The sequence below is a fragment of the Rhinopithecus roxellana genome, chromosome 6 (assembly GCF_007565055.1).
Source record: "Rhinopithecus roxellana isolate Shanxi Qingling chromosome 6, ASM756505v1, whole genome shotgun sequence".
In the NCBI taxonomy this organism is placed as follows: domain Eukaryota; kingdom Metazoa; phylum Chordata; class Mammalia; order Primates; family Cercopithecidae; genus Rhinopithecus; species Rhinopithecus roxellana.
Genome location: NC_044554.1, coordinates 134,729,227 through 134,756,186, shown reverse-complemented (window position 1 = coordinate 134,756,186; position 26,960 = coordinate 134,729,227). Strand labels below are relative to the sequence as shown.

The 26,960-nt window shown below is 38.2% G+C and overlaps 1 protein-coding gene across 4 annotated transcripts in view; it reads left to right on the top strand.

The window, feature by feature from the left end:
* KLHL7 (kelch like family member 7) overlaps nucleotides 1–26,960 on the top strand; it is a 158,772-nt gene that overhangs the window by 129,859 nt on the left and 1,953 nt on the right. For all 4 annotated transcript variants that reach the window (XM_030932887.1, XM_030932886.1, XM_030932888.1 and 1 more), the window contains 4 exons: nucleotides 4,932–5,074; nucleotides 18,916–19,156; nucleotides 21,071–21,272; nucleotides 26,101–26,198. In XM_030932887.1, coding sequence (XP_030788747.1) covers nucleotides 4,932–5,074; nucleotides 18,916–19,156; nucleotides 21,071–21,272; nucleotides 26,101–26,198 — 684 coding nt within the window. The remainder of the gene's footprint in view (nucleotides 1–4,931; nucleotides 5,075–18,915; nucleotides 19,157–21,070; nucleotides 21,273–26,100; nucleotides 26,199–26,960) is intronic.

Genomic DNA, 26,960 nt, shown 5'->3' with positions numbered 1-26,960 from the left:
TTTTTTTTTTTTTTTTTTTTTTTTTTTTTTTGAGACAGAGTCTTGCTGGCTTCCAGGCTGGAGTGCAGTGGCACAATCTCGGCTTACTGCAACCTCCACCTCCTGGGTTCAAGTGATTCTCATGCCTCAGCCTCCCAAGTAGCTGGGATTACAGGTGCTCCACCACACCCAGATAATTTTTGTATTTTTAGCAGAGACAGGGTTTCGCCATGCTGGTCAGGCTAGTCTGAAACTCCTGGCCTCAATAGATCCACCCACCTTTGCTTCCCAAAGTGCTGGGATTACAGTTGTGAGCCACCAAGGCTGGCCTACCCTGGTCATTTTTTATGGTCTTTTTTCCTTGCTTGTGTTTTCAGTTCTTGCTTTACCTTAAACTTTTCAAATGTTATTTTATGTTCTATGTTTCATAATGTCAGTATCTGAAGTCCCTGAAGAACAATGCTGCTATTTGTTGGTTCTATTGACTTATTTCTGGTGGCTTAATTCCTTATATGTTTTGTAATTTTGAATGATATGCTTATATTTGATTGACTTTAATCACCAGGAATATTGGGAGGTTTAGGTAGTGTCTTCTCTGTTCTCTGGAATGTCTTCTCTCTTCTCCTCAATAGGAGAATGGTGTTTGCTTTTGCCGAGTTCTATAGGGCACAACAATCCAGGACTACTTTGAGTTTTCTTTGGCTTATGGTTTCCTAGACTTGCAGGTAGGGTAAATTCAAACCTCGAAGCTGCATGAGGGTAGGGCTGTCAATATAAATTCTCAAAAGAGGGACACTTTACCTGAAGCTGAAGTTGAAACAAAATTATTGCTGCTGCTTCTGCCATTGGGCAGATATTTTTCTTAGCCTATCCTTTCACTAGAAGTATAACCACCAATCCAAGTGATCCAGCTTTATCTCAGTTCCAACTCCTTATCTTGAGCAGATCGAAGACTTTATCTTCTCTGCCTCATATAGCCAATAAAAACAATTTCTAGGTTTCCAGTATTTTCATTAGACTTATCACATAGCTACTGCTTACTAGTATGATGTGGTTTTAGGTAAGTAGACCCAATGTTGTCCCTAGATTGGAAAAAAAATATATCCATACAATGTAATGTTCTATAGTTACTAAAAATATTTTACATGAATATCTAATAATGAAAATGTTCATAAGTGGTAAAGGCATATTTTTTAATTAAATGAAAACAAAACTGAAAAAGACTAAGTGTGTTTGAACCTAGTTGAGGTTGTCAAGGGAAAAGGAGAAGAGGTGTGCATCAAGGACACATCCTTACAAATACCTATATTTAAGGGGTACAAGAAAATGAAAAAAAAATAATAAAAGAGCAGCCCCAAAGCTACTTGAACCAAAGCCTGGTGTCTTGGAAAACCATAATGTAAAAGAGTGTTTAGAAGGTAGAACATAGGTGGCCACTTGTCTCTTTAAATGCAGAGAGGAAAGAAAATCAGGACCAAGAAGATGCCTTTACATTAGGACTTTTGTCTCTTAGATTTTGTACATGCTAGTATCAGGTTTTTTGTTATGCCCAATTCCCAAACTGTGTGTTATTTTGCTGGCCTTAGAATTTCTATGTCTTCATACATGGTCTGGGCTGTTGAAAACAACCAGCCAGTCTCAGAATCTAGTGTTTAGTTCTTACATGGATTCTGAACTGATTAAGAAACAGGATAGCGGCATTATTTCAGAAAGTCAACCAACTGTGAGGATTAGACACTTGAGCAGGATGCTTTGTTGTTTAGTTTAACTTACTAGGCTTATTACAATGTTTTGTGTTTCCTTTTTTAAAATAAATAATAGTGGATTGTTCTATTACTCCTTGACTAAGCATAAGCAGCTGAGATGCTTCCAAGCTTTGGGGCCTGGACAGAGCTAAATTGGGAAAAGCCTTCTAGCCTCTCTTTTTCAGATCATCAGTTGTCTTCCTACCGCCTGATTTTGTTGCCTTTCCAGAGTAGAAGAAAAACAGATGACGATTGAAAAATAGAATAAAACTAAGCTAAAAAATTTACATCTAAAAGAAAACGAACTACAAAATACAAATGAAGTGCATAGTCAAAGCCACCACAAAGGGCCAGGCCAACTTCCCTGAAAATTTACAAATGATTATACCTAAATCTGGAAAGAATAACTCACGAAGGAATAAGCCTAAGCAACAGCGAGCTCCTCAGAGAAAGTTACCAAAGTGTCCCCCAGCCCTATTCTTGGGGAGGGAAAAAAAGGCCCATCAGTGAAGGATCCAAAGGCATGCCTCCTCCAGTGTGTCAGCACAGTTGGCCACTGTCAGCCACTTTTACCCCATGGCCTATTGGCGGAAACAGTTCCCTCTTGTCTCTCTCCTTCCCTCCTACCTTTTTCTTACTGGGAATATTGCCTTCATAGACTACACAGTCCACTTTCAACCAGTGTGGAACCATCCTAGAGCAGTGGCTCTCAAACCCCTCCCTAGCGTTTCTGATTCAGAAGGTCTGGGCTAGTGTTCAATAATTAGGATTTTCAACACACTTCCAGATGATACTGATGCTGGTGGTTATGGAACCACACTTTAAGAACTACCCACAGGCTAAATGCAGACTTGAGCTAATGTAGTTTTTACAATTGTAAAGGATTATAAAACAAACAAAGAATATTCCACAGAAACCATATGTGGCCTACAAAGTCTATTTGTCCCTTTACAGAAAAAGTTTTCAGATCCCTGACCTAGAGCATGCATCAGCTTGCCTTGGCCTCTGAAATATCCAGGTGTTTGAATACAAAAGAGCTTCTACTCAAACTCTGAAATGGAAGAAATGATAAATATTGATAAAGATGTTCATTAACTCACCAACTATTCTCCAAATGAGTTTCCTTTCTCTATCCTTTTAATAAAGACCCAAAACATAGCCTCATTTATAGAAAAGTTTTGCATGTGTCAGGAATTTTTGGACCAGGCATGCTGGCTCAGGCCTGCAATCCCAGTGCTTTGGGAGGCTGATGTGAGAGGACTGCTGAGCCTAAGAGTTTGAGGTTATAGTGAGTTGTTAGGGCACCACTGCACTTCAGCCTAAGTGACAGAGCAAGACCCTGGCTCTAGAAAAAAATAAAATAAAATGGCCTTATTTTATCTTTAGATTGATAATATTGTAGAGTTCAAAAGATATTAAAAGGACACATAGTGAAAAGTAAGTCTCCCTGATATCCCTTTTCACTACTCTCTCATTCTCTTACCCTGGAGATTAACATTATTATCTTGTATATACCCTTCCAGAGGTAGTCTTGAGACTGTACATACAGTCATTTACTTATATATCCATGTATAAATTACATGTATAAAATTTGCATATTTACATTAAAATATACATTTTTAACACAAACAGTATTGCACTCTGTGTACTGTCCTACATCTTGCTTTTTTCATTCCATATTATTTATTGGAGATCATTCCATGTGTACATACTAATCTTTCTCATCTTAACAGCCACATACAATGTTCTATTGTATAGGCATAGCATAATTTTTTAATCACTTCCCTAACAGTGATCTTTAGGTTGATAAACTCCTAAAAAGGGGAATTCCTGGATTAAAGGGTGTATACATTTATAATTTGTGTAGATTGGGCTATATCACCCTTCCCATGGTTATACCCATCCATCCCCACCATCAGTGGAAGAGAGTGCTGCCTCCCTGATACAACCATTTTATACCCTGTGATCCAGGCAGTTTGATCTTGGCCAATCTGATAAGTGAAAAAAGTATGGTTTTAATTTGTTGTTTTCTAACTAGAGCACTCAAGCATCTTTTCATATGTTTAAGAGTTATAGTTCTTTTTCTGTGAACTATATTCAGATACTTCACCTAATTATTGGTTAAGTTGCTGGTAATTCTTAACAAAGTATCTTTTAATGGTTTTTTTATTATTTATAAATATTTTTCTAGTTTGTCATCTTTTAATTCTGCCTTTTCTTTTTGCTGTGCACTATTTTAACTTGAAGTTTTATATAGTTAAGTGTGAACATTTTTTTCTGGCTCCTATGTTTTTGGTCATTCTTAGGCTTCTCCATTCTGGGCCTGTTTTTTTTCCAAGCTTTTAGTGCATTTATGAGTTTATATATTCAGATTTTTATTGATTTGGAACTGAAAGTGAAATATGAGGTAGGGGTATAATTTCTTTCTTCATATTGTTGTCTAACATAGACAATCCTCCTTTCCCACACTGATTTGAAATGATACTTTAACAGTTTTTGATTGTTAAGTGGCATTGACAAAATTAAGGAATTGCCGAAGGAAAAAGATCGTGATAGATCACAGTAGTTCTGACCTTATTGCATTTTAGAGTCATCTAAGACAGTGCTTCTGAAAGTGTTATGTACCTCCTAATTACTGTGGGGTGTTAAATATGCAGATGCTGATTCTGTAGGTCTGGGATAGGGTCTGGGGTTCAGCATTTCTAACAAACTCCCAAATGCTGAAGCTGCTGGTCTTTGAACCACATTTTAAGTGGCAAGATTTAAGAAGCCCTCTAAAATACCAATTCCTAGACTCTACCTAGAGACTTTTATTTAATTGGTCTGTGGTAGATCCCAGGTATAAATAGTTTCAGAGATTTTCTAGGTGATTCTAATGTAAAGATCCAGAACCACTGGGTTAGGAGATGTGGATATTATTTTGACAGCTGTTGCTTGAGGAGCCAGATAATTCACTGGTACATAGTAAGTTGCTTGCTGGGTGGGGCAGTCTTAGAATAATGGTGATTGCTGAGAATAATGAATTGGTTAGTACTCGGATCTTTATACATTTCTCCTGCCTCTTCCCCCTCACTTTCCTCAAATGCTATAAAGATATGATAAAAGAAAGTTACTGAAATAAAGGCCCTGTTATGTCTGGGTATTTCCTTTTCAAAGCACTGGTTAGTGCCTGAAGTTCTTGAAGAGTTGCCATGTATTTTACTACAGGTGGAATGAGGTACCATCTACTGTCTCCAGAGGACCGAGAAGAACTTGTAGATGGCACAAGACCTAGAAGAAAGAAACATGACTACCGCATAGCCCTATTTGGAGGCTCTCAACCACAGTCTTGTAGATATTTTAACCCAAAGGTAACTGATTTTTATTCTTGTTTTTTGATGTTGTCTTTGAAATCACTGACACATAAGACACTCACCAACCGCAAATAGTAATAACTCATACCTTTAGAGATGATAGTTTATGGTGTTCTTTCACATACCTTAGGAGATACATAGATCATTTTACAGATAAGGAAATCAGGCTTAGATTCCAAATGTTTCCTTAATTGTTCTGGAATGTTGCATGGTAACCACTGTCAAAGAAAAAGGGAAACTAGTTCTTCCCCACCTCTCTTTGTCAGCAGCTCCTTGCATTCATTACAATTTCTTCCTTATGTCCCATTTTAAATGAAAATCTGCTTCTGGGGCTATATTTTGTTTGTTTTTTCCCCTTAGTAATTTTAATATGAAATAATACATAGTCATTCTAGAATATTTGGAAACCCTAGGAAACCACAAAGAAAAAAGATTAAATGACCTTTATTTGAACCATCTAGAAATAATCACCAAGTTTAGTGAACTTTTCATTACATATTATGCCAACCAACTGGGTCAGGAGAGCTTGAGTCATAGGGATAGGAATAAAACTTTTTTCAGTGGGTCATTACGTATAACCTTGAGAGAGTCCACTCACATTTCTACTCCTTGTGTCTTAGACGTGTATGTTTTGGCTGTGGGAGAAAGAATACCATGTTTTTCTGGTACTACATGTATTGCTGGGGAAGAGCAAATACCACAATCCTAAAGGATAACACCCCAAACTTGCACGGTGATATCCATAAGTGGTGCTGAATCCAAACACATAATGATCTTGTTCATCATTTTGCAAACCCATTTTTGGTTGAATAGATACCTGATGAGACCAGAGCATTTTTTCAAGCCTACATCCATCTGAATAAACCATTAGCAACTGCCCAAGACTTGATAAAAACTGACCTTAGGGTTTTTCTCCTAAAAGGTATAATGGACAGTAAAATGAACTGCTTGGAATTCTGTCAAGTCAGAACACTTTCCTTCATGTTGTCTTTCAAAACAGTTCTTGATGCGGGGAGCTACAATGCTTTTGCAGCTCATTATTGGCTATTACTATCAAAAGTGAACCAAGCCCAGGTCTCTCAAATTTGTTAGCTGATATATTAGTGACACCCCTCCATGAAGGCATAGTCCTGGGTGAGGGAGAAAGGTAGTGAATTAAGTGAAGGGCTACTGGATAAGGACTGTCATTAGCCTATTTGGGTATTTTGTGCCTTTGGAACCTCCGTAAGCCCAGTCTTGCATTTACATGCTGCATTATTGGTTGAAGGCATGCTGTATTTGTGGCTAGGCAGGTCAAGTAAAATTGTTCAAGATGGGTTTATGACATGGTCACCTGGTTTACCTTGGTGTCAGACATTTTCCATCTGTCAGAACCTCATGGCCAGCTGGGAATTGTCTACTGAAAGAATGATACCTGCATAAAGGAGGCTGGCCTTGCTCCAGAATTTGGGGCATGCTCTGATTATATTGAGACATACCTCAAGCTATATGCAGCATTCTAATGCCCCAGGATCACAGGCAGCTGAACCATACTACTGTAGCCTGTCCCACTCAGAAAGATTTCTCGTACTCTAGATTTTACTTGTAACTGATAGCTTTGCGGTTTACCCAGAAGTGTAATAATCATATGAACCATATGCCATCTCTAATATGCAGGAGGTGCTAGGGGTCAGCAAGCTGTCCTTCATTTTCAAGGGATTATACCAACATACTGTAGATCAGGGCTTCACAAACTTTTCTATAAAGGACCAGAGTAAGTATTTTCAGCTTTGCATGCCATCCATACTCTGACCCAGTAGCAGGAAAGCAGCCATAAACAATACATAAGCAAATGGTTATGGCTGTGTTCCAATAAGACTTTATTTACAGGTCAGGTGCAGTGGCTCGTGCCTGTAATCCCTGCACTTTGGGAGTCCAAGGTGGATGGATCACCTGAGGTCAGGAGTTTGAGACCAGCCTTGCCAACATGGTGAAATTCCATCTCTACTAAAAATACAAAATAACTAGCTGGGCATGACAGTGCATGTCTGTAATCTCAGCTACTCGGGAGGCTGAGGCAGGAGAATCACTTGAACCCAGCAGGTGAAGGTTGCAGTGAGCTGAGATCATGCCACTGCACTCCAGCCTGGGGGACAGAGTGAGACTGTGTCTCAAAACAAACAAACAAACAAAGACTATTTACAAAACCAGCTAAGGGGTTGGATTTGACCTTCAGGCCATAGTTTGCCAACCTCTGCTCTAGACCTAAGAACATCTAGGGACTTTGAAGCAATCAGCACTGTATTCTAGGCTTATCTTCTGTCCTGTCAAGCAACATTTCTTACCAAGATGTAGGATCCTTTCCATTTTCTGGTCTCCAGAAATGGTTAGCATTATGCGCATCAACACAGGAGACCAGTATGTGACCTTGGGAAGGTGAGATGGTCCAGGATGCCTGCAGCTTAGATTATGGCATAGAGCTAAAGAATCAAGGGATCCTTGAAGTCAGACCATGACATTTAAAAATTTTCCCTGCCAGCTGAAAAGGAATTCGGTCTCATGATCTGGATAGATAGAAACAGAAATATGCATTAGCCAAAGTGTTAGCTATATGGCAAGTTTTCCTGGCTATATTAATCTGATCCAGTAAGAAGACCACATCTGGCCCTCTTGCAACAAAGTTACCAGTCTCAGCAGTTCCACCAAGACAAGCAGTTCCTCTTATATTTTGGTAGAGAAAGAAACTTCCATCAGCTTTTCTTTCTTACCATAACACTTAACACCATAACCCATAAAGCAAATATGCCACCAGATAGCAAAAACACCTCCCCAAGGAGGGAAAGATCAAATTAAACTGGTTAATCACCATCATATTTGGACTGTCCCTGTTGCCCCGCTCTTGGCTCAGACATCGATTTCTGGTCTATTCCTTCATCTCCAGAATATAGGCTGATTTTTCACCTACAGAATTCTGACTTTCTCAATAGAAGACTGAGTGACTAGCAGGTGCCATGAGAATTCATGGCCTGTGTACTATCCAGTAAGCACACTGGCCTCACTGTGAGGACAGTTAATTTTTCAGGATCCTTTTGAGTGAAGAACAGGAAAATGATAAACTTTTTTTTCCCAAACAAAAACTGAAATGGTAGTTTAAATTGTAATTCTAGGCCAGGCACAGTGGCTCACACCTGTAATCCCAGTACTATGGGAGCCCAAAGTGGGTGGATCACCTGAGGTCAGGAGTTTGAGACCAGCCTGGGCAACATGGCGAAACCCCATCTCTACTAAAATTACAAAAAATTAGCCAGGCGTGGTGGCAGATGCCTGTAATCCCAGCTACTGGGGAGGCTGAGGCAAGAGAATCGCTTGAACCCGACAGGTTGAAATTGCAGTGAGCCGAGATCCCGCCACTACACTGCAGCCTGGGTAACGAGAACAGCAACAAAAACAAAACAAAACAAAACAAAAATTGTAATTCTAAAAACTACAGCTTTCAGGTATTAGTAATAATTACACCCAATTTGTTTCCCAAACCATAACTGTGGTGTTGATTTTGGCAGTTAAAAAGCAATTAAGCCAAGTGTTGGTGGAAGATACTTTATTTTAAAATAAAGTAGATGGCTATTTTGATGTACAGATGGGCAAGAAGAATTCTGATTTCATTTAGGAGGCAGGGAGCACTGTTTCTACAATAAGGCAAATGTGGGATGACTCTTAGCACTTTATTTTTAGTCTGTAGTTCTAATTCTTTCCTTGATTTTTTTTTTATTGGACAGTTGAAAAGAGATGCATATTCTTCTACACGAGCCTGGAAGTGAGACTGTAACTTCAGAATTCTCGTTTGTTGTCTTGCCTTGCTCTTATAAATGACTCATTCCTAATTGCACTTTGAAAATTTATGGGAAAATTCAAATAATTGAGGAATGAACTACCAATAAAAACATTTTCATTCCATCAGTTATAGTTCTTGTATTTCACTGGTGACAGGAGGCAAATATTTGTTCTTACTGGTGACTAAAAAGTTATAGCAAAGAAAAATCTTACTTTTTTTCTGAATATTGACAGAAAAAGAAGTCTTGGGTTGCTATCTTGAATTGAAATGATATTTTTCTTGTTATCATCCTTTTATAAAGCCTGTTGAGCTGCCTCTTCCCATCCTGTATCTGTTTTTAAATCATCAAATGCTTAGTGATTTCTAAAAGAGTTATGTATTCAGTGTTCTATTTATCCTAGTATTGGTGTTCTCAATCTGTAACATGGTAATGTCTTACGATATTGATACCTAAATAAAAGTTGACTTAACTGACCAATTTTTATTTGGATTCCTCCTCCCAGTGAAATGATGAGCTGGGGCTTTGTAAGGATCTTGGCTTCATACGGTGGAGAAACAGGAGACTATGCCCTGGAGAAAAGAGGATTCTGCATATTCCCTGCCAACAATAAACTAGTAGTAAGACTAGCAGGGCGAGGGCCAGAGCTTGTAAATTGCTAAGGCAGAAAACCATATGGCACCCTATTCATGGAACCACCAGGTTCAGAAGGTTTACCCTGGGTGCATTTTCATATTCAGAACTCTAAAGTAGACTCATTACTGAGCTGAGTGTCTGGCGCAGGGTGAGTACTCAAGTTTATAAGGATGAGTGAACCAATATAACTTTACATAATTTTCTCAGTTGTATAAGACTGGATCTAAATATGGAGGGCTCTAAATAAAAGAAAAGAAGAGAAAAAGAAGTTATCTTTAACTTGGGACACATTTTCCTGTCAGAAATATTTTATATTAAAGGTATTGCAGTGCCTGTATCATAGCCACCTTCCCTCTTAAACAGGTCCTCCCTAAGGAGGAAACAGTCCCACCCTGTGATCATGGCGGAAATCAGCAGTTATAAACTGTGTACAATTTTAAAAGATCATGTGCATAAATGAAGTGTAAACCTTAAAGGAAAATGGTGTTACATTTTTTTAAAAATGAGAGTTTTATAACAGTATATGAGTAGTATTTGTCACCAGCAAAGAGCTCTAGAAGTACTACACAGAAGTAAAAATGTGAACACTGCTACAATGATCAGAAGTACCTACAAGAACAAAATATCTACAATAGGCAGCAACCATCCCAGATGAGTCGGACCTCTAGCTGCAAGCCCCAGCAACTGATATTGCTGAGACGCAAGTGTGGGTCATCATGAGTATTCCTTAAGCTTCCTTAGTTGTCAGTATCATGGGCAGCCAGGGGTAAACAGTGTTCTCTGCAGTTTGTGCTTGAAAGGTATTCTCCCTGATTCTTTGAAGGCAGTTTGTAAGACAGGTGGTCTTCATGTTCATGTAAAGAAGAGATTAGATCACATCCTGAGGTAAGTTCTCAGTTATATGCTCTGGTTTCCTAGAACGTCTTCCAAAATAGAAATATTGAGAGTCTCAATTTCTTTTCAAGTACCTCCCTAATACAGTGGTTGGTAGTGTTATTCTAAAATCAACTTCACAGCCCCTTCCACCCCACCTTGGCATAGTGCCTGAAGTTCCCACCTTCAAAGATTTGTTTCTCTTTGTGTTATGTCACTGCATCTCCAAGAAACCCCCAGTGAAAATATGACTGATGCTGGGAATCATGACATCAAACTCATGCTCCATAGCCACAGCTGGCCTTAATTACCATAAATTAACAGATCAGCACTCTAAAAAGGCTCAGGGAGAGTGGAAACAGAGCTGCATATATTTGATTGAAGGCTGTAAATGGGAAGAAATGAGGAAAATGGGAATGATACCTCCGTGAAGTTGTGTTGTGTTGTGTTTTTGAGACAGGTTCTTGCTCTGTCACCTGGGCTAGAGTGCAGTGGCACGGCCGTGGCTCACTGCAGCCTTGACCTCCCAGGCTCAAGTGAGCCCCAACCTCAGCCTCTCCAGTAGTTGGGACTTCGGGCACTTGCCACCACACCCCACTAATTTTTTTCATTTTTTGTGGTGACAGGGGTCTCTCTATGTTGCCAAGGCTGGTTTTGAACTTCTGGACTCAAGCAGTCCTCCTGCCTCAGCCTCTCAATGTTCTGGGATTATAGGTGTGAGCCACCACAGCTGGCCTGGGATAGGGTTTTAAGGGACTCTAGCCTTTGGGAGGTAGCTAGACAGCAGTGGGTCCATGAGCACAGGGCTAAAGGGATAAGTCAAGCTAAGGATAACTGACAGGGAAGGAGATAAATTCACACTCTTTACTAGACCATGTCACCAGTAATTAATATTGATTACTTTTGGTAATTGTTCATATGTTGACCCAGAGCTGCATTAAGAGCTGTCATCTCAGAAGTATTGAATCATATTTGGTTGGATTTGGTATGGATTATTTTCTTTGAAAATTTGGTAATCCAGGTGTAAAAGATAATTATCCTTACCTGTTACTAACAACAGGGTGTGTTGTATGGCTAGCTGGTTGTAAAAGTATAGTTTAAACAAATAATATTTTAGCATATATTACCAGTATCATGGTTCATCTAGGATTTGAAATTTGTGGGTTGGACACCAGCAGGGAATATGAAAGACACATACAGCAGAACCCTGTCCTCACAGAGTGCATGAGGTGTACACATACGCACACAGCAGTTAGCACAGAGGTGGTGGTCAACACCTCAGCTGAACTTAACAGTTAATTGTCCTGGTGTGTGATAGACAATGACTGTGTTGGTGGCATGGAAAGAAGAGAGCTCCCTGGGTTCGATTTGTCAATCAGGAATCCTCTGTGGAAGCTTCATGGAAGTTTTCTTGAGGGAGACTTACTCATAGGGTTTGGGTAGGAGGAAAGAGAAAAGACTTAAAAGTATATTGAATCCTGGGTATGAATGCATCTTGACTTGGTAAGTATGATTATTAAAATTTTTCATAAAAGCCACCAAAAGTATTGTATAACTGAATGGAATCTAACTTTGCACTTAAAAAAAAAAAAAAGAAATTAGACAAAGGTGGAAGAGCTGAAGGATTAGGTCATTGGTCTTTTGTCTTTTGTGAGATCTTTTTGTTGTTTTGTTTTTAAAACAGGGTCTTCCTCTGTCACTTAGGGTGGAGTACAGTGGTGATCACTGCAGCCTCAACCTCCTGGGCTCAAGTGATTCTCCTACCTCAGCCTCCCAAGTAGCTGGGACTACAGGCATGCATCACCACACATGGCCATTTTATTTTTATTTTTTGTGTGGAGACAGGGGTCTCACTATGTTGCCCAGGCTGGTCTTGAATTCCCAGCCTAAAGCCATGCTCCTGCCTTGGTCTCCCAAAGCACTGGGATAAAAGTACATGAACCACCAAGCTGAGAATTTTCTTTCCTTTTTTCTTTTTTCTAGATATGATCTTAGGCAAGTCAGTTAGCCTTCTCCTCCTTCTCCTTCTCCTTTTTCTCCTCCTCCCCCTACCCCTCCCTCACTCTGTTGCCCAGGCTGGAGTACAGTGACGTGATCTCGGTTCACTGCAGCCTCAACCTCCCAGGCTCAGGCATTCTTCTCACCTCAGCCTCCTAAGTAGTTGGAACTACATGCCACTACATCTGCTAATTTTTAGATTTTTTTGTAGAGACAGGTTTCACTATGTTGCCCAGTCTGATCTCAGCTACTGAACTCACACAATCTGCCTGCCTCAACCTCCCAAAGTGCTAGGATTATAGGCTTGCACCACCATACCCCACCATCAGTTAGCCTTTCTAAACCAGTTTTCTGGTCTAAAGCCAAAAAGTTTAAATCTTCTCAGGATTTGTGTGAATGTCAATTATGTTCGTCTGACTCTTTTTTCGTTTCTTTGTTCTCCTTAACTCCTCTGTCAGATTCTCCCTGCCACCCTTGGATTTTCTAATCTTCCCATATTTAAATATAAAAATGCTTACCATCTTCCCCACTTTGGTTTTCCCTTCATCTTCTGAACTCTTCCAGACACCTGGGACATCTCCTGTACTCTGTATAAAAAGTAGATGTTTGTTTCATTGGTGAGAACATTTTTATAAATAAGTATACGATTACTTTCTGGAATTTGAGATAATTTAAAGCGTAATATACCTTGCTACGCCAAGATTAAAAATTGCATGGCAAAGTTCACTTAAAGGCTATCTTCTGTTTAGATAACTGGCAAGATACTAGTGTAGGGATACTATATACTTCTCTAATATGTTATTTCTACTCAAGGACAAGTGCTGTTATCAAGCGTTTAATAGCCATGTCATGCTTCATTCACCTTCAGACTGAGTTTTATTTAATGGTTGAGTTTCTGGGTAGCTTAGGTTTGATTTTTGTTTGTTGGTGGTGTGGTTTTAATTTGAGAGTGGAGACAGGAAGAACATTTTGTGACTTTATAAAGCAGCAGTGATTCTTAATAATTCCCTTTCAGCTTGCCACTGGCCTCACTTTGGACTCTTTGCTAATTTTAGCTAATCATTAACAGCTAAGGAATGCCCATTTGTATATTGTTTGTTGCTAATTAAGCCTGATTTTATCTAGCAGCCTGCAATAGCACAATCTCCCTCCTCCCCAGCTGTGGAAACTATTGAGCTACAATGTTACTGTTGTTGAAGAATTTGAGTTACAAGAGTATTTTTCCTAATGGCTAATTACTAAATTTCTTTCTGGACTTAAGAAGGTTAATATGTTTCCAGTAATATTTGTGTGACTCTACTGAAAATGAGCATATTTCAAAATATGGATACATCCTGTGGAATTACTTGACATGATCAAGTGTTTGCTTCTGGAAAACCAGAGTGCCCTTAAGAATGTGCTATTTGGAAGGAAAGCAAAGGCTGCCTCTAATCTGTCCTATAGTTGAAATTTAGTCTCATAATATAGCTATTTGTGTTTTCAATTCTTAAAGCCTTTAAATTAGTTTGAATTAAATATTCCTGTTAAAACATTTAGCACTAGTATAGGCTTCTGCTGAGAAAAGTAGTTGTTTTCCTGGTACCGTATTTTTGGTATCATTCATTGTATTTTTGTTATTTTTAAAAAAAAAATACATATTCTTTGTAGAAAATTCAAATATAGCAAGATATAAAGGAGAAAGCCAAAGTGCCCCCAACGTCCAAAGACAGTCATCAGTAGTTAGTGAACATCATTTCAGTCCTTACATTTTACAAATATGGGATCATGCCTACATGCTATTTTACAAAATGTATTTTACTCTCACCATTTTATTATGGAGATATTTTCACATCAGTGAGAATATCATCCTTTTGAAGGGCTGTAGAGTATTCCATCACAAGGATATACCATAATTTAATACGTGTCTTCATCAAACACATTTGGTTGATTTACAGTTTTTTCCTGTTAAAATACTCCTGCAGTGAAACACCTTTATATCTGCCAGCTTTACACGCTGTACAGTTTTTTCTTTAGGATAAATTCCTAGGAGAAAAATTGCTCTAGCAAAGGATAAAAGTGGAAACTATTTGGATTTACAAAAACAGGAGATGAAAACCTGGCCCTCAACCCCAGGAACTGCCGGTTGGTTGGTTACAGGTCCCTCTGGTCTTCAGTGGTACAGCCACCACAGAACCAGGAGCGATAGTGATAAGATGCCAGCTGGAGCCAGTGTAATATAAAGATAGTGCTGCAATGAAGAACTGGTTCAAACCAGTAGCAGAATGCAGCAAATGTCTATGACATTTGCAAAGTCAAAAATGAGGGTGGCCCAACTGAATGATACATAGTTTTCTACAAATGTGAACTATCACTCAATGAAAACATTCCCTCAGTATGCTAAGCCCTGGGCCAAATACTGTACAAACACATGGAGAGAAACTCTATTTTCACACCAGCTGTGCTTTTGGTGGTTGAGCATTGTGTTTATAAGTGAAAAGATATGGAGATTGTGCAGGACATCAGCAGCCATCCTGCTAACCTTCTGATTTTATAGATGAGGCTGCTGAGATTCAACGATGACAATTCAAGTGCCCAGAATCACTTTGCTAGAAACACAACAGTGACAAGAGCAACCCAGATCACTGTACTCCGAGTCCTTTGTTCTTTCTTTTTTTTTTTTTTTTTTTTTTTTTTGAGACGGAGTCTTGCTCTGTGGCCCGGGCTGGAGTGCAGTGGCCGGATCTCAGCTCACTGCAAGCTCCGCCTCCCGGGTTTACACCATTCTCCTGCCTCAGCCTCCCGCGTAGCTGGGACTACAGGCGCCCGCCACCTCGCCCGGCTAGCTTTTTTTTTTGTATTTTTTAGTGGAGACGGGGTTTCACCGTGTTAGCCAGGATGGTCTCAAACTCCTGACCTCGTGGTCCGCCCGTCTCGGCCTCCCAAAGTGCTGGGATTACAGGCTTGAGCCACCGCGCCCGGCCTGTTCTTTCTAATAGGCCTGGAAAGTCTTTTAGAGAAGCAGCGTAGGGGCTAAAGACACAGCTTTGGAGTCAGATGGATTTAGATTAAGATCATGGGTTCACCATTTTCTAACTATGTGACCTTTGATAAGTTACTTAATATCTCTTAGTTTTCTTATCTGTAAATGAGTATATTAACTTATAGAGTTATTAAGGAAATTAAATTAGATGATGTCTTAAAATATTTCAGGATAGTTCCTGGAAAGGTAAGTACTTAATAACTAATAAATTAATAGTAGCTGTTTGGTTAGGGATACATCCTAAGTCACTTGGATTCTAAGATCATTGGATGTTCGGGCTGAAAGGGAAGAGACCTTGGTCGTCTAGCTCAATCATTTTGTTGTACAGATAAAGTCCTTTGGAAGTTAAGTGACCCAGTTGAAATCCGTAGCTCCTCCATACAGAGCCTAGCTTTATACCCAAGTTTCCCAGTTCCCTTGAACTGCATTCTTTGTGTCCTTGTAAAATGAATGAAGCCAAAACTGTTTCTATGTGTTTCTCATGAAACTACTTCTAGGAATGTTCTGGTATCTGGCATAAACCTGCTTTTCATGTAGATTGTCACCATAGGTGTATGGCCTTTTTAAAGCCCTTAGAAACTAAGATATATCAAATAATGGCTTAAGAGAAAGTGCTTGCAATTTGGTCATCTTAAACTCAGGTTGGATTGATTACCTGTGGTTTCTCTAAGAAATCTTAAAGTTTCGATACTTTTGCTTTCTTTTTTCCGTAAGACCCTGCCTCCCCTAATTTGGCTCGATTTTCTCTCAAAATGATCCGAAATAAAGTTCTCAGGTGTTAAAAATGAAAAGTATTTCATTTTGGATTGTGGTTGCCTTTATACTACAGCATTTCTATTATTTGAGAATCTATGTGTTTTCAGAATACATTATGTAAAATCAGTCCTTACTTTGAAGGAAAATATCACACTGATCTTTTGCCTTGAGGCATTTAGAGAAAATATTTACAACTTACCACCCCCGAGCTTTTACTCTTTTTTTTTTTTTCTTTTTTTGGGGGAGACGGAGTTTCGCTCTCGTTGCACAGGCTGGAGTGTGATGGCATGATCTCGGCTCACCGCAACTTCCGCCTCCCAGGTTCAAGCAACTCTCCTGCCTCAGCCTCCCGAGTAGCAGGGATTATAGGTGCCTGCCACCATGCCTGGCTAATGTTTTGTATTTTTAGTAGACATGGGGTTTCACCATGTTGGCCAGGCTGGCCTTAAACTCCTGACCTCAGGTGATCTGCCATCTTTGCCTCCCAAAATGCTGAGATTACAGGCATTGAGCCACCACATCCCGCCCGAAGCCTTTACTCTTGTAGGAGCAATGAGAACTATTGTATTAACAGCTAGAAAATCACACAGGGCAAGATACAGTGGAGTGCTCAGTCATCAGGCCTGAACTTCAAGTGGTAACGATTCAGAAGAAAGAAATCAGGAAAACCTACAAAAAGGAAAGCAGTCTTGAGCTTAGAAAAAAGTATAGCATGGCATATCACAGCAGAGGCAAGAAAGGCTGACTAGGACCAAGGAAGACAGGACTTTAGACACAGCTGTGTCTGCATGTGTACATGTGTATAATGAGAGATATATCAAAATTTAAGAAATCCTTCTACCCATGTCTTTTCCAGGCTTTCCAACTTTCCCATTTTCACATCTCAGCACCTAAGTGTAAGAACTTGCATGGAATAGATACTCAGTAAAACTTAACTGAATTAAATCATATTTTTAGGGTAACCGTTCCCTGACTCTGCCCACACACATACACCTTCCCATCTGTGACTCTAGTGTTATTTGTCCATCTTCTTGCTAACATGAAAACTGCATATTCCTCTAGATTTCCCTTTAGCCTATGAGTGCAGGGAGCAATAAATAGCACTGCCTTTACCTGCAAGCCCAGGTTGGAACTAGTTTCATCACTAGGGTAATGCCCAACAGTCATACCCACTGAGCTGACAAGGCTGACTTCCATCTACTCTTTCCCCCACCTCAACTACATACAGTATCTAGCTACTATAATAAAAAAAAAAGTTTCCTATATAGCTCTCAAGTAATAAATGTCAAATAAATGAAGGGTAAGAGGGACAAGATTTGAGATTCACTGAGTTAATACAGTTAATGAAATCGTATTTCTCTGCTACATAAAACTGATTAGATAGGAATTATGAGTAGATTTGAAGAACATTAAAGAGAATGATTTAGTTTATCTTTAAGGGATTGTTCCCTGTACAATATGATCATTATTTTATCTCTTTATTTCATTCTGTGGTATACAGTTTCTTTAAGAGAACAAGTGAAAATATTTTCCCCCAGTTTTTCAAGTGTTCATTGAGTGGAATTGAAGTTTCAGGAACATGTTATGTTTATCCTATTGTTTTGTGTGCCCACCACTGAGTAACCTAGGGGGATATTGATCCTAATTTGAGAATAAAATCCTAAGCTATTAAGGCTCTATTTTCCTGGTGACCTAAAAAGCAGAATGTTCATCTTTGTCAGGAGTCAAAGTATTCTACATTAGGGGCTCTTCCTTTCCTAAGAGACCATTCCTGATGTTCTGTGATACTTTCATCCAATGAATGCCTGCAACACTGGATATAATCATAGGTTATCAGTCAGATTTTCTCAAAGGAAACTCAATAATCACACATAGTGCTTTCCTTGGTGAGACTGGGAATGGTATGAATTTCTATCTGACCCTGATTATTTTCAGAAAATAGCAGGAACATTGTACCCTCCTATCTCAAAAAAGGGGGGCGGTCCAAGATACTATAACTTTAGGGGCATCCCTCCATGCACATCCATGGAAGGGTGGCACAAGCGTTCTTGGATGCTATCAAACATAGTGAAGAAACAGGTGCTGTGAACAGCCCTTACTGTCAAGTACTGATAGGTGTATATTTCTAATCGTTGAGGTGAAAAGTGAGTATCCAGAATACTCAGAAGAGATTACTCAAGTATTTCCTTATAAACATCAACAGTTTTTTAAAGTCCAGCTGACTACATTGGCTCAACTGAATATAGAAAAATAATAAAGAAATCTACGAAATACCTTCTGGCTTTAGACTATCAGTAGGATAATGGCAATTTGAGCTTTATATTATCCATTGATTACTTATATCACACTATATATCTGGCAGGGAAGGGATGGAGACATTTACATTTGAAAAAGAAGCTTTTTAAAAATAATAAAACAACTTATTTTAGAATCTTCTTATATTATCTTCAGTAACAAAAGGAATAGAAAACAGGGTGGTGATGGTATATCCAAATATATTTAAGTTTATTTTAGATCCAGAAAGGACCCAAAGCAGTCAAGTGCCTGCCTTCTGCCCTCCGCCCCATCTAATCAACATTCTGCAGAAACCACACAAGATTAAATTGGTAATAGTCTCAAGTCAAACATTTGTATGTGTAGTCTAATAAATTAACATATTCTTATATATTTTTGGCTATATCTTTGCATTGTCCTTTTCAGTTATATTTTTTTCCTTACTGAAAGCTTCCTGTCCTTTTCTGCTACAGGATTATAGCTGGACAGACATCCGCTGCCCCTTTGAAAAACGAAGAGATGCAGCATGCGTGTTTTGGGACAATGTAGTATACATTTTGGGAGGCTCTCAGCTTTTCCCGATAAAGCGAATGGACTGCTATAATGTAGTGAAGGATAGCTGGTATTCCAAACTGGGTCCTCCGACACCTCGAGACAGCCTTGCTGCATGTGCTGCAGAAGGCAAAATTTATACATCTGGAGGTTCAGAAGTAGGTAAGGACTCCTTAAGTATTTTGGTTTGGGGCAAATTCTTTAAAGCCAAGTATCTTGGCTTTCATATTTAAATAAACAGCTGCTATTATTCCTCCAGATACTTTCTTGGTAATTTAAATACGTGTTTGTCACATTTTAGAGCTCATCTCCCTGAAGGTTTATCTCATTCCTTTACAAACCATTAAATTACAGAACTTAGCTTCATAGATTAATGGTCCATTTTTTATCATAATGAAGCATTAGTTGACACTAACAGAATTATAATTCTAAATTAGTTATTTGGGCTACATAATATTTGTTTTAAAGATTTCAGAGTTCAACTTATAGACTCTTTAAGAACTCATTACTGTATTCAGGCTTTTAAAATTTGTATTATTTTTGCTTTCTTTTTATTAGAAAAAATAATGCTCTTTTTCATTCATTTTATTCTTTAAGTTTTCAATGACTGTAATGGTATTTATGCTTATGAGCAGAATGGGGTGTGGGTGTGGATATAAAAACCTTTCTTATTGAATCGTGTGTTAGTGTCTAGTAGTGCTCTTTTTCTAAATGAATAATTTTTCTAAATGAATATTCTAGGTGCAGACTAGACACATAATAGCTTTTGTATGCTTTCATTTTCAAGTAATTTCTTCAGCGTAAATAATGGGCTAATAAAGAAAACTAGGAAGACCAAGTAAACGGTTATACTTTTGGTCTGCATACTTATGTTTTTACCCCCAACTATATGTCAAATGAATAAAAAAAAATTATTTCCTAATTGTAACCATTTTCTCTCTTTAAAAGCATTCTTCACGGACTGTTATAATGTAGAATATTTCAAATACAATAAATCCTAAAGATGATAGACAGTAACTGTTCTGTGGTACTGCAGATAACTTCATTTCTTCAGCCTTTGCTAAGTGTGATTTTAGCTTAAATAGTAGTTTTTTTAATCTACTATATACTATATATTTTCCCATAGTGTCCACCCACTGAACCTACCAAATCAGAAATGTTTAAAAAGTTAAAAATAAATTATTTTTGGTCATGACCATTGCTTCTTCTAGCTGTTGTTTTCTGATCTTTACTTTTCACAGACCTTAGTTGCAATGGAGAATTATAAAGGTGGTGTTGTTTTTAAATCATTTGATATTAGCCCAGAATGGTGGGAGATGAGAAATAGTTTGGTAACTTCTAACATTTTTTGTCCTTGGGAAGGAAAAAGAAAAAAGAAAAAAAAAAGCACTTAATCTTTAATAGTGTCATTTCTAAAATTTTTTATTGAACTCCTGCAGTGTGTAGAAGTTTCAAAACATGATGAATGTATGTTTTGCCTTTAAGTTGTGTAATCAAAATACATCAGAAATATACATCAGTATTTTGAGAATATACTCAAGCAGGGACCAGTGTGATTTCAGGATATACCACACTGAGAATAGTTAGGAAGTATAGTTTTGTTAATGGTGCTATAGCTATTCCAGAATATTAAATAAGAATATGATCAGATAGTAATTTTCATATTTTAAGGTGTGGGTCTACCATCTATAAGGAACTATTATGCTTTTCTACTTTATATAAACATTTGAAGTATGGATAATTCCCGTCATGCATAACGGGGCTTGAAGACATATATATGGCTTCATATTTAATTTTTCTTTTGAAATCAAATTTCTTTTTCTAGAGTTTAATTACCAGTAAATAAGTCTTTCCAACAGATCCTTTTAAGGATGTTTTCCAGGGTCTATACAAACAGGATTATTAGCGTTTTTTTAAACTATTCCTACACTTTGTTGTTGTTGTTGTTGATTGAGTATGAAAATGGCCCTATGACCCTAAATTCTTCCTTCCTTAACTAGTAAGATCTACAGTCAGTTCTCTCCAAACCCCCGCACACACTAAAGTTAAGCATGATGGGGCCTTTTTCTTTTACAGGAAACTCAGCTCTGTATTTATTTGAGTGCTATGATACGAGAACTGAAAGCTGGCACACAAAGCCCAGCATGCTGACCCAACGATGCAGCCATGGGATGGTGGAAGCCAATGGCCTGATCTATGTTTGTGGTGGAAGTTTAGGAAACAATGTTTCTGGGAGAGTGCTTAATTCCTGTGAAGTTTATGATCCTGCCACAGAAACGTATGTATCTATTTAAAACTTATTTTACAGTTAATTGTATTCTATAAGCTCTGTAGGAGATGTCAAAAGACCAGAGGAACCCAACAGAAGAATTTTGTCCTTGAGTGAAGAGTGTATATAAACTTTTGAGTGTGCTAGGCTCAAACAAAATGTTTTTGTTTGAGCGGTCAGGAAATGTAGAGGAGGAGGGGGGAATTTATGATCAGCAATAAATTTGTCCTTAATTAGAAATAGATCTGCTCTTAAATAGAAATATTAGACATTGGCTCATGACATTAATAAATCATGCCTCCCTAGTTCTTTTTAGGTGGTAACTTCCTAAGTATGTTTAGATTCATGTTTATGAAATAAAATTATTCTTAAATCAACTGCTTTTAAAAAGGCAAAATGTGTCAAAAAGGTAAAATGATAAAGAAATAACTGGTTAGCCAGTTTTTCTGACCTTGTAGTTAATTATGGAACACATTCAGTGTGGCCAAAGGAAATGTGCTAATCATTGAATAATGGAGAGGGGACAAGGGCAGGGGTTGTGAGTAATGATATTAAAACTGATGAGGACATAAAACAGATGATACCCTAGTTGTACCTTTTATGGAAACATCCAAAGAGCTTTGATAAGAAAAGTCACTTGATCATATGGCTGAATTGCCCATTGTTCTTCCCTTACTAGAACAAATTACTGGGTAAATATGTTCACTAAAATGTTGTGCCAGAGTTGCATCAAAACTCTGGTGCTTGAAGTTTTATATTTAGGAAATATTGCCAAACTACAAAACATGGAATTCTTCAACTCCAGCTACTGCTTTTTTAAAAATTAAGAAATAAGAGGCCAGGCACGGTGGCTCATGCCTGTAATCCCAGCACTTTGGGAGGCTGAGACAGGCGGCAGATCACTTGAGGTCAGGAGTATGAGATCAGCCTGGCCAACGTGGCAAAACCCCGTCTCTACTAAAAATACAAAAACTAGCTGGGTGTTGTGGCACATGCCTATAATCCACTACTTGGGAGGCTGAAGCAGGAAAATTGCTTGAACCCGGGAGGCAGAGGTTGCAGTGAGCCAAGATCGTGCCACTGCACTCCAGCCTGGGTGACAGAGCAAGACTCCATCTCAAAAAAAAATTAAGAAATAAGAGTTTAATTATAAAATATGATTAATTATGTGCATTTATCTATTTATGATTCCCACCTATTTTTAAAAGATTTAAGGAAGCATAATCAATAACTTCTTTCCAATACAAATAATAGAAAAGCAACTTGTCTTGAAATTTGTCTTTTGCTAAAGATGTTTACCAACTTTGCTCCCTTTTATGTGAACCTCTACCTTACTTCCCATAAACCCTAGGTTCAAAAAGTGTAACAGCATACTAGTTGGAACACTGATTCATTCTGCTAATTATTTTTTATTTCTAAAAAATATCTTAAAAGAGAAGCCATAACCATAAAAACTCCAGGTTTCTAATTTTTTACATCTTTATTCAGGTACTATCAATGTAAATTAGTATTGATTTTTTACTTACTTTTGTTCAAAGTAAAAATATAAAGGAGTTCTGCAGCTTCTGCATTTTTTAAAACTAGGTGAATATTCAGTTTCTGGAATATTTAAAAACTTACAAGACCTAGCATTTCTTTCATTTTATATATATTGAGCTTAAATTTCAATTCTCTGTGTTCCCTTCAATGCCCTTAAATTTTCACAAATAAAAAGCTAGTATGAATATAATTATCCAACTCTCAAAATAAATGTTATATTATTTCCTTTTAAAAATGTTACCTAGTCCAGGTGTGCTGGTTCACACCTGTAATCCCAGCACTTTGGGAGGCCGAGGCTGGTGGATCATCTGAGGTCAGGAGTTCGAGACCAGCCTGACCAACATGGTGAAACTCTTGTCTCTACTAAAAATACCAAAAAAAATTAGCCAGGCATGCTGGCACGTGCCTGTAATCCCAGCTGTTCAGGAGGCTGAGGCAGGAGAATCATTTGAACCCAGGAGGTAGAAGTTGTAGTGAGTTGAGATCGCGCCATTGCACTCCAGCATGGGCAACAAGAGTGAAACTCCGTCAAAAAAAAAAAAAGTTAGCCAGCCAAGTTATTTTTTATAAGAATTTCTTCCCAATGTTGACATTTTAAGTGTTTTATAATTAGAGTGTGTTTAATTGGAAACTGAAAAACTAAGCCTATGGACCATAGAAATACAAATAACACATGTTGTCACTCATGTGGGAGCTAAAAACGTTAATCTCATGGAGGTAGAGGGTAGAATGATGGTTACCAGAGGTTGGTTAACAAGTACAGAAATACAGTTAGATAGGATATATTCTAATATTCAGTAGTACAGTAGGGAGACTATAGTTAACAATCATTTATTGTATATTTCAAAATAGCTAGAGAAGAACTGGAATGTTCCCAAGACAAAGAAAAGATATTCCTCAGCAGCCACATGGGAGGCCTGGGTTCCTTCCCTAGCCCAAAAAGAAACAAAAAGGAAAGATAAATGTTTGCAACGATGGATAATGCAGTTACTCTGACTTGATCATTACACATTGTATACATGTGTCAAAATATCACAGGTACCATAAAAATATGTACATGTATTATGTATCACATTTTTAAAATCAGTTTTGAAAAAGATGGAGAGGAGCAGAAGCTCATAATAAAGTAACAAACTGAAGAAAGAAATTATGCCTGTGGAAACAATGTGACACAGTTTGAGCCGTCAGAATTTTAAGAAACGCTTGTGTTTTTTTTGTGGGTTTTTTTTGTTTTTTTTTTTGTTTTTTTTTTTTGTTTGTTTTGTTTTTTGAGACCGAGTCTCGCTCTGTCACCATGCTAGAATGCAGAGGCATGATCTCGGCTCACTGCAACCTCTACCTCCCAGGTTCAAGCGCCCCCTTGGTAGCTGGGATTACAGGTGCCTGCCACCACACCGGCTAATTTTTGTATTTTTAGTAGAGACGGGGTTTCACCATGTTGGCCAGAATGGCCTTGATCTCTTAACCTCGTGATCCGCCTGCCTCGGACTCCCAAAGTGCTGCGATTACAGGCGAAGAAATGCTTCTAAACATTAAACTTAAGATTGCAGATAGCAGGGACCTAGTACGTCCTCCGCATGTGAATTATAGGAGGAAGGGGAATTTGCGAAACTTTTTTCTAAACCTTCAGGAGATTTAGATATACATAAAAACATGCTCTCCTTTTATATCATTAATATAGTATATGGAGAAGAAAGTGATATGTAAATGGAATTTTTCCAAGTCAAATACTATGTTTAATGCATGATGGTAGCTCAGTCTATAAATCTCACTGCGTGCAGGGCAGTAAAGATCTAGTTTTTACTGCTTTCCCACTTCCGAGCTGTATGCCGGTCATTTCACCTGGATGAGGGTGTGTGTTTTTCCTAAAAACAGGAGCCATGCTGTCCACCTCACCTTAACAGAGTACTTCGAAAATGAGAGTGGTGACTGTCAAACCATTTTTAAAACAATACATAAATGTAAGACAAAAGAATTGTTAATATTTCAGAGTTAATCATGGTGCCCTAATTACGTTTCATAAAGTTAAATTCATCAAATTGTTTTGTTTGTTTGTTTGTTTGTTTGTTTGTTTTTTGAGACGGAGTCTTGCTCTGTCGCCCAGGCTGGAGTGCAGTGGGGCGATCTCGGCTCACTGCAAGCTCCACCTCCCAGGTTCACGCCATTCTCCTGCCTCAGCCTCCCGAGTAGCTGGAACTACAGGCGCCGGCCACCACGCCCGGCTAATTTTTTGTATTTTTAGTAGAGGCGGGGTTTCACCATGTTAGCCAGGATAGTCTCGGATCTTCTGACCTAGTGATCCACCCGCCTCGGTCCCCACAAAGTGCTGGGATTACAGGTGTGAGCCACCGCGCCTGGCCGGCCATCAAATTGTTTTAAAGAGGAAATATAAACAATAATTATAGAGAGTTACACTTATGCCAAGTTTCCCTTTTGTTGTTGTCGTTACTGTTGTTTGGAGTCTTTTGTTGTTAGCTGCTAAAAGCACAAGCCTATGTGCCAGTACCACCTTCAAAATCCCAAATGTCAGACTTGGGAGTGTATGCAGAAGAAGGTATTAAATCTCAGAAAAAAAAATAACTAAACTCTATTGTCTGTGTATATATGTATAATGCTGCTACTTGTGAATTAATATCCTTTAACTCTTGTGTCCACATTTATATTCTCAGCTTCATTATTTATAATAGTGGCTGTGAACAGAGCACCATGAGTTACTAAACTTGACAGAATGATAGTACTTTTTTGTTACCAGAGCAGCATAGACTTCTTAATGTAGATTTAAAGATGGACATGTGAATAGTAACAGATACTATTAATTTCCTGATTCCCTGAGGCCCATTATAAGTTTGTGTTTTACTTACACATGTATAAATAATAATTAAAGCTACATGTGATAGAACTAGTTCATATTTCCTGCCATCAGAGGTGTGAAGAAAGAAAAAAGAATTATTTCTTTATCTTCTAAGTATCTTCCTCTTCTTTTTTGTTCCCATATTACAAGTTTTTATGAACCTCAGGAAATGGATTTCCTCTAAAAATGTGTTTTTTAATAGTCAGATATCCTCATTTTCTTATATCCTATCAGAATTGAAAGGAATAAAATCCCTGTTTACCCCATGTATTAATAAATTACCCATAATCATTGTTAAATTTTTTTTACCCTTCTAGACATTTTGTGTGTATATGTACACATACGTGAGTAGTAAATAAGCACTTAATTAGAATAATAGACCTTTCTTATTAGTATGAGTTCTTTTACTTCCTGTAAACAAGCCACTAAAATCTTTAATTTTTTCAGATGGACTGAGCTGTGTCCAATGATTGAAGCCAGGAAGAATCATGGGCTGGTATTTGTAAAAGACAAGATATTTGCTGTGGGTGGTCAGAATGGTTTAGGTATGTGATGTTAATTCACTGTTCCACTTTCCTGATGAGTTTGCTGACATTTCCTTAAATTATTGAAGCATTTTTTAAAAATCTAGATAGCATTTACCATGCATATTATTATATCTATTTTTATAGTTTCTGGGAATTAACATACTTGATAAAATATCGCAGGATGTTAAACATTCTTGTTTATGAAATGTCGCAGTGGTCACTGTCGAATTGTCACCAGTCATTGTGACAATTTTAGATGACTCCTATACATTTCCAGATACCTCCTGCGGAATGATGTCACACCAGCTTAAGAACTATTGAGCAATAGAAATATGTGAACCTTAAAAAACCTTTAAAAACTTTTTAAATACAAGTTTTAAGGCTTGTATCCAGGGCCTAAATGGTAAAGTTTCCTAAATATTTTTAAACATTGCATGAAAATATCAATATTGTAATTATTTTTATTTATTTATTTTTTTTTTTTTTGAGACGGAGTCTCGCTCTGTTGCCCAGGCTGGAGTGCAGTGGCGCGATCTCCACTCACTGCAAGCTCCGCCACCTCCCAGGTTCATGCCATTCTCCTGCCTCAGCCTCCCTAGAAGCTGGGACTACAGGCGCCCGCCACCACGCCCGGCTAATTTTTTTTGTATTTTTAGTAGAGACGGGGTTTCACCATGTTCGCCAGGATGGTCTCGATCTCCTCACCTCGTGATCCGCCCGCCTCGGCCTCCCAAAGTGCTGGGATTACAGGCGTGAGCCACCGCGCCTGGCCCAATATTG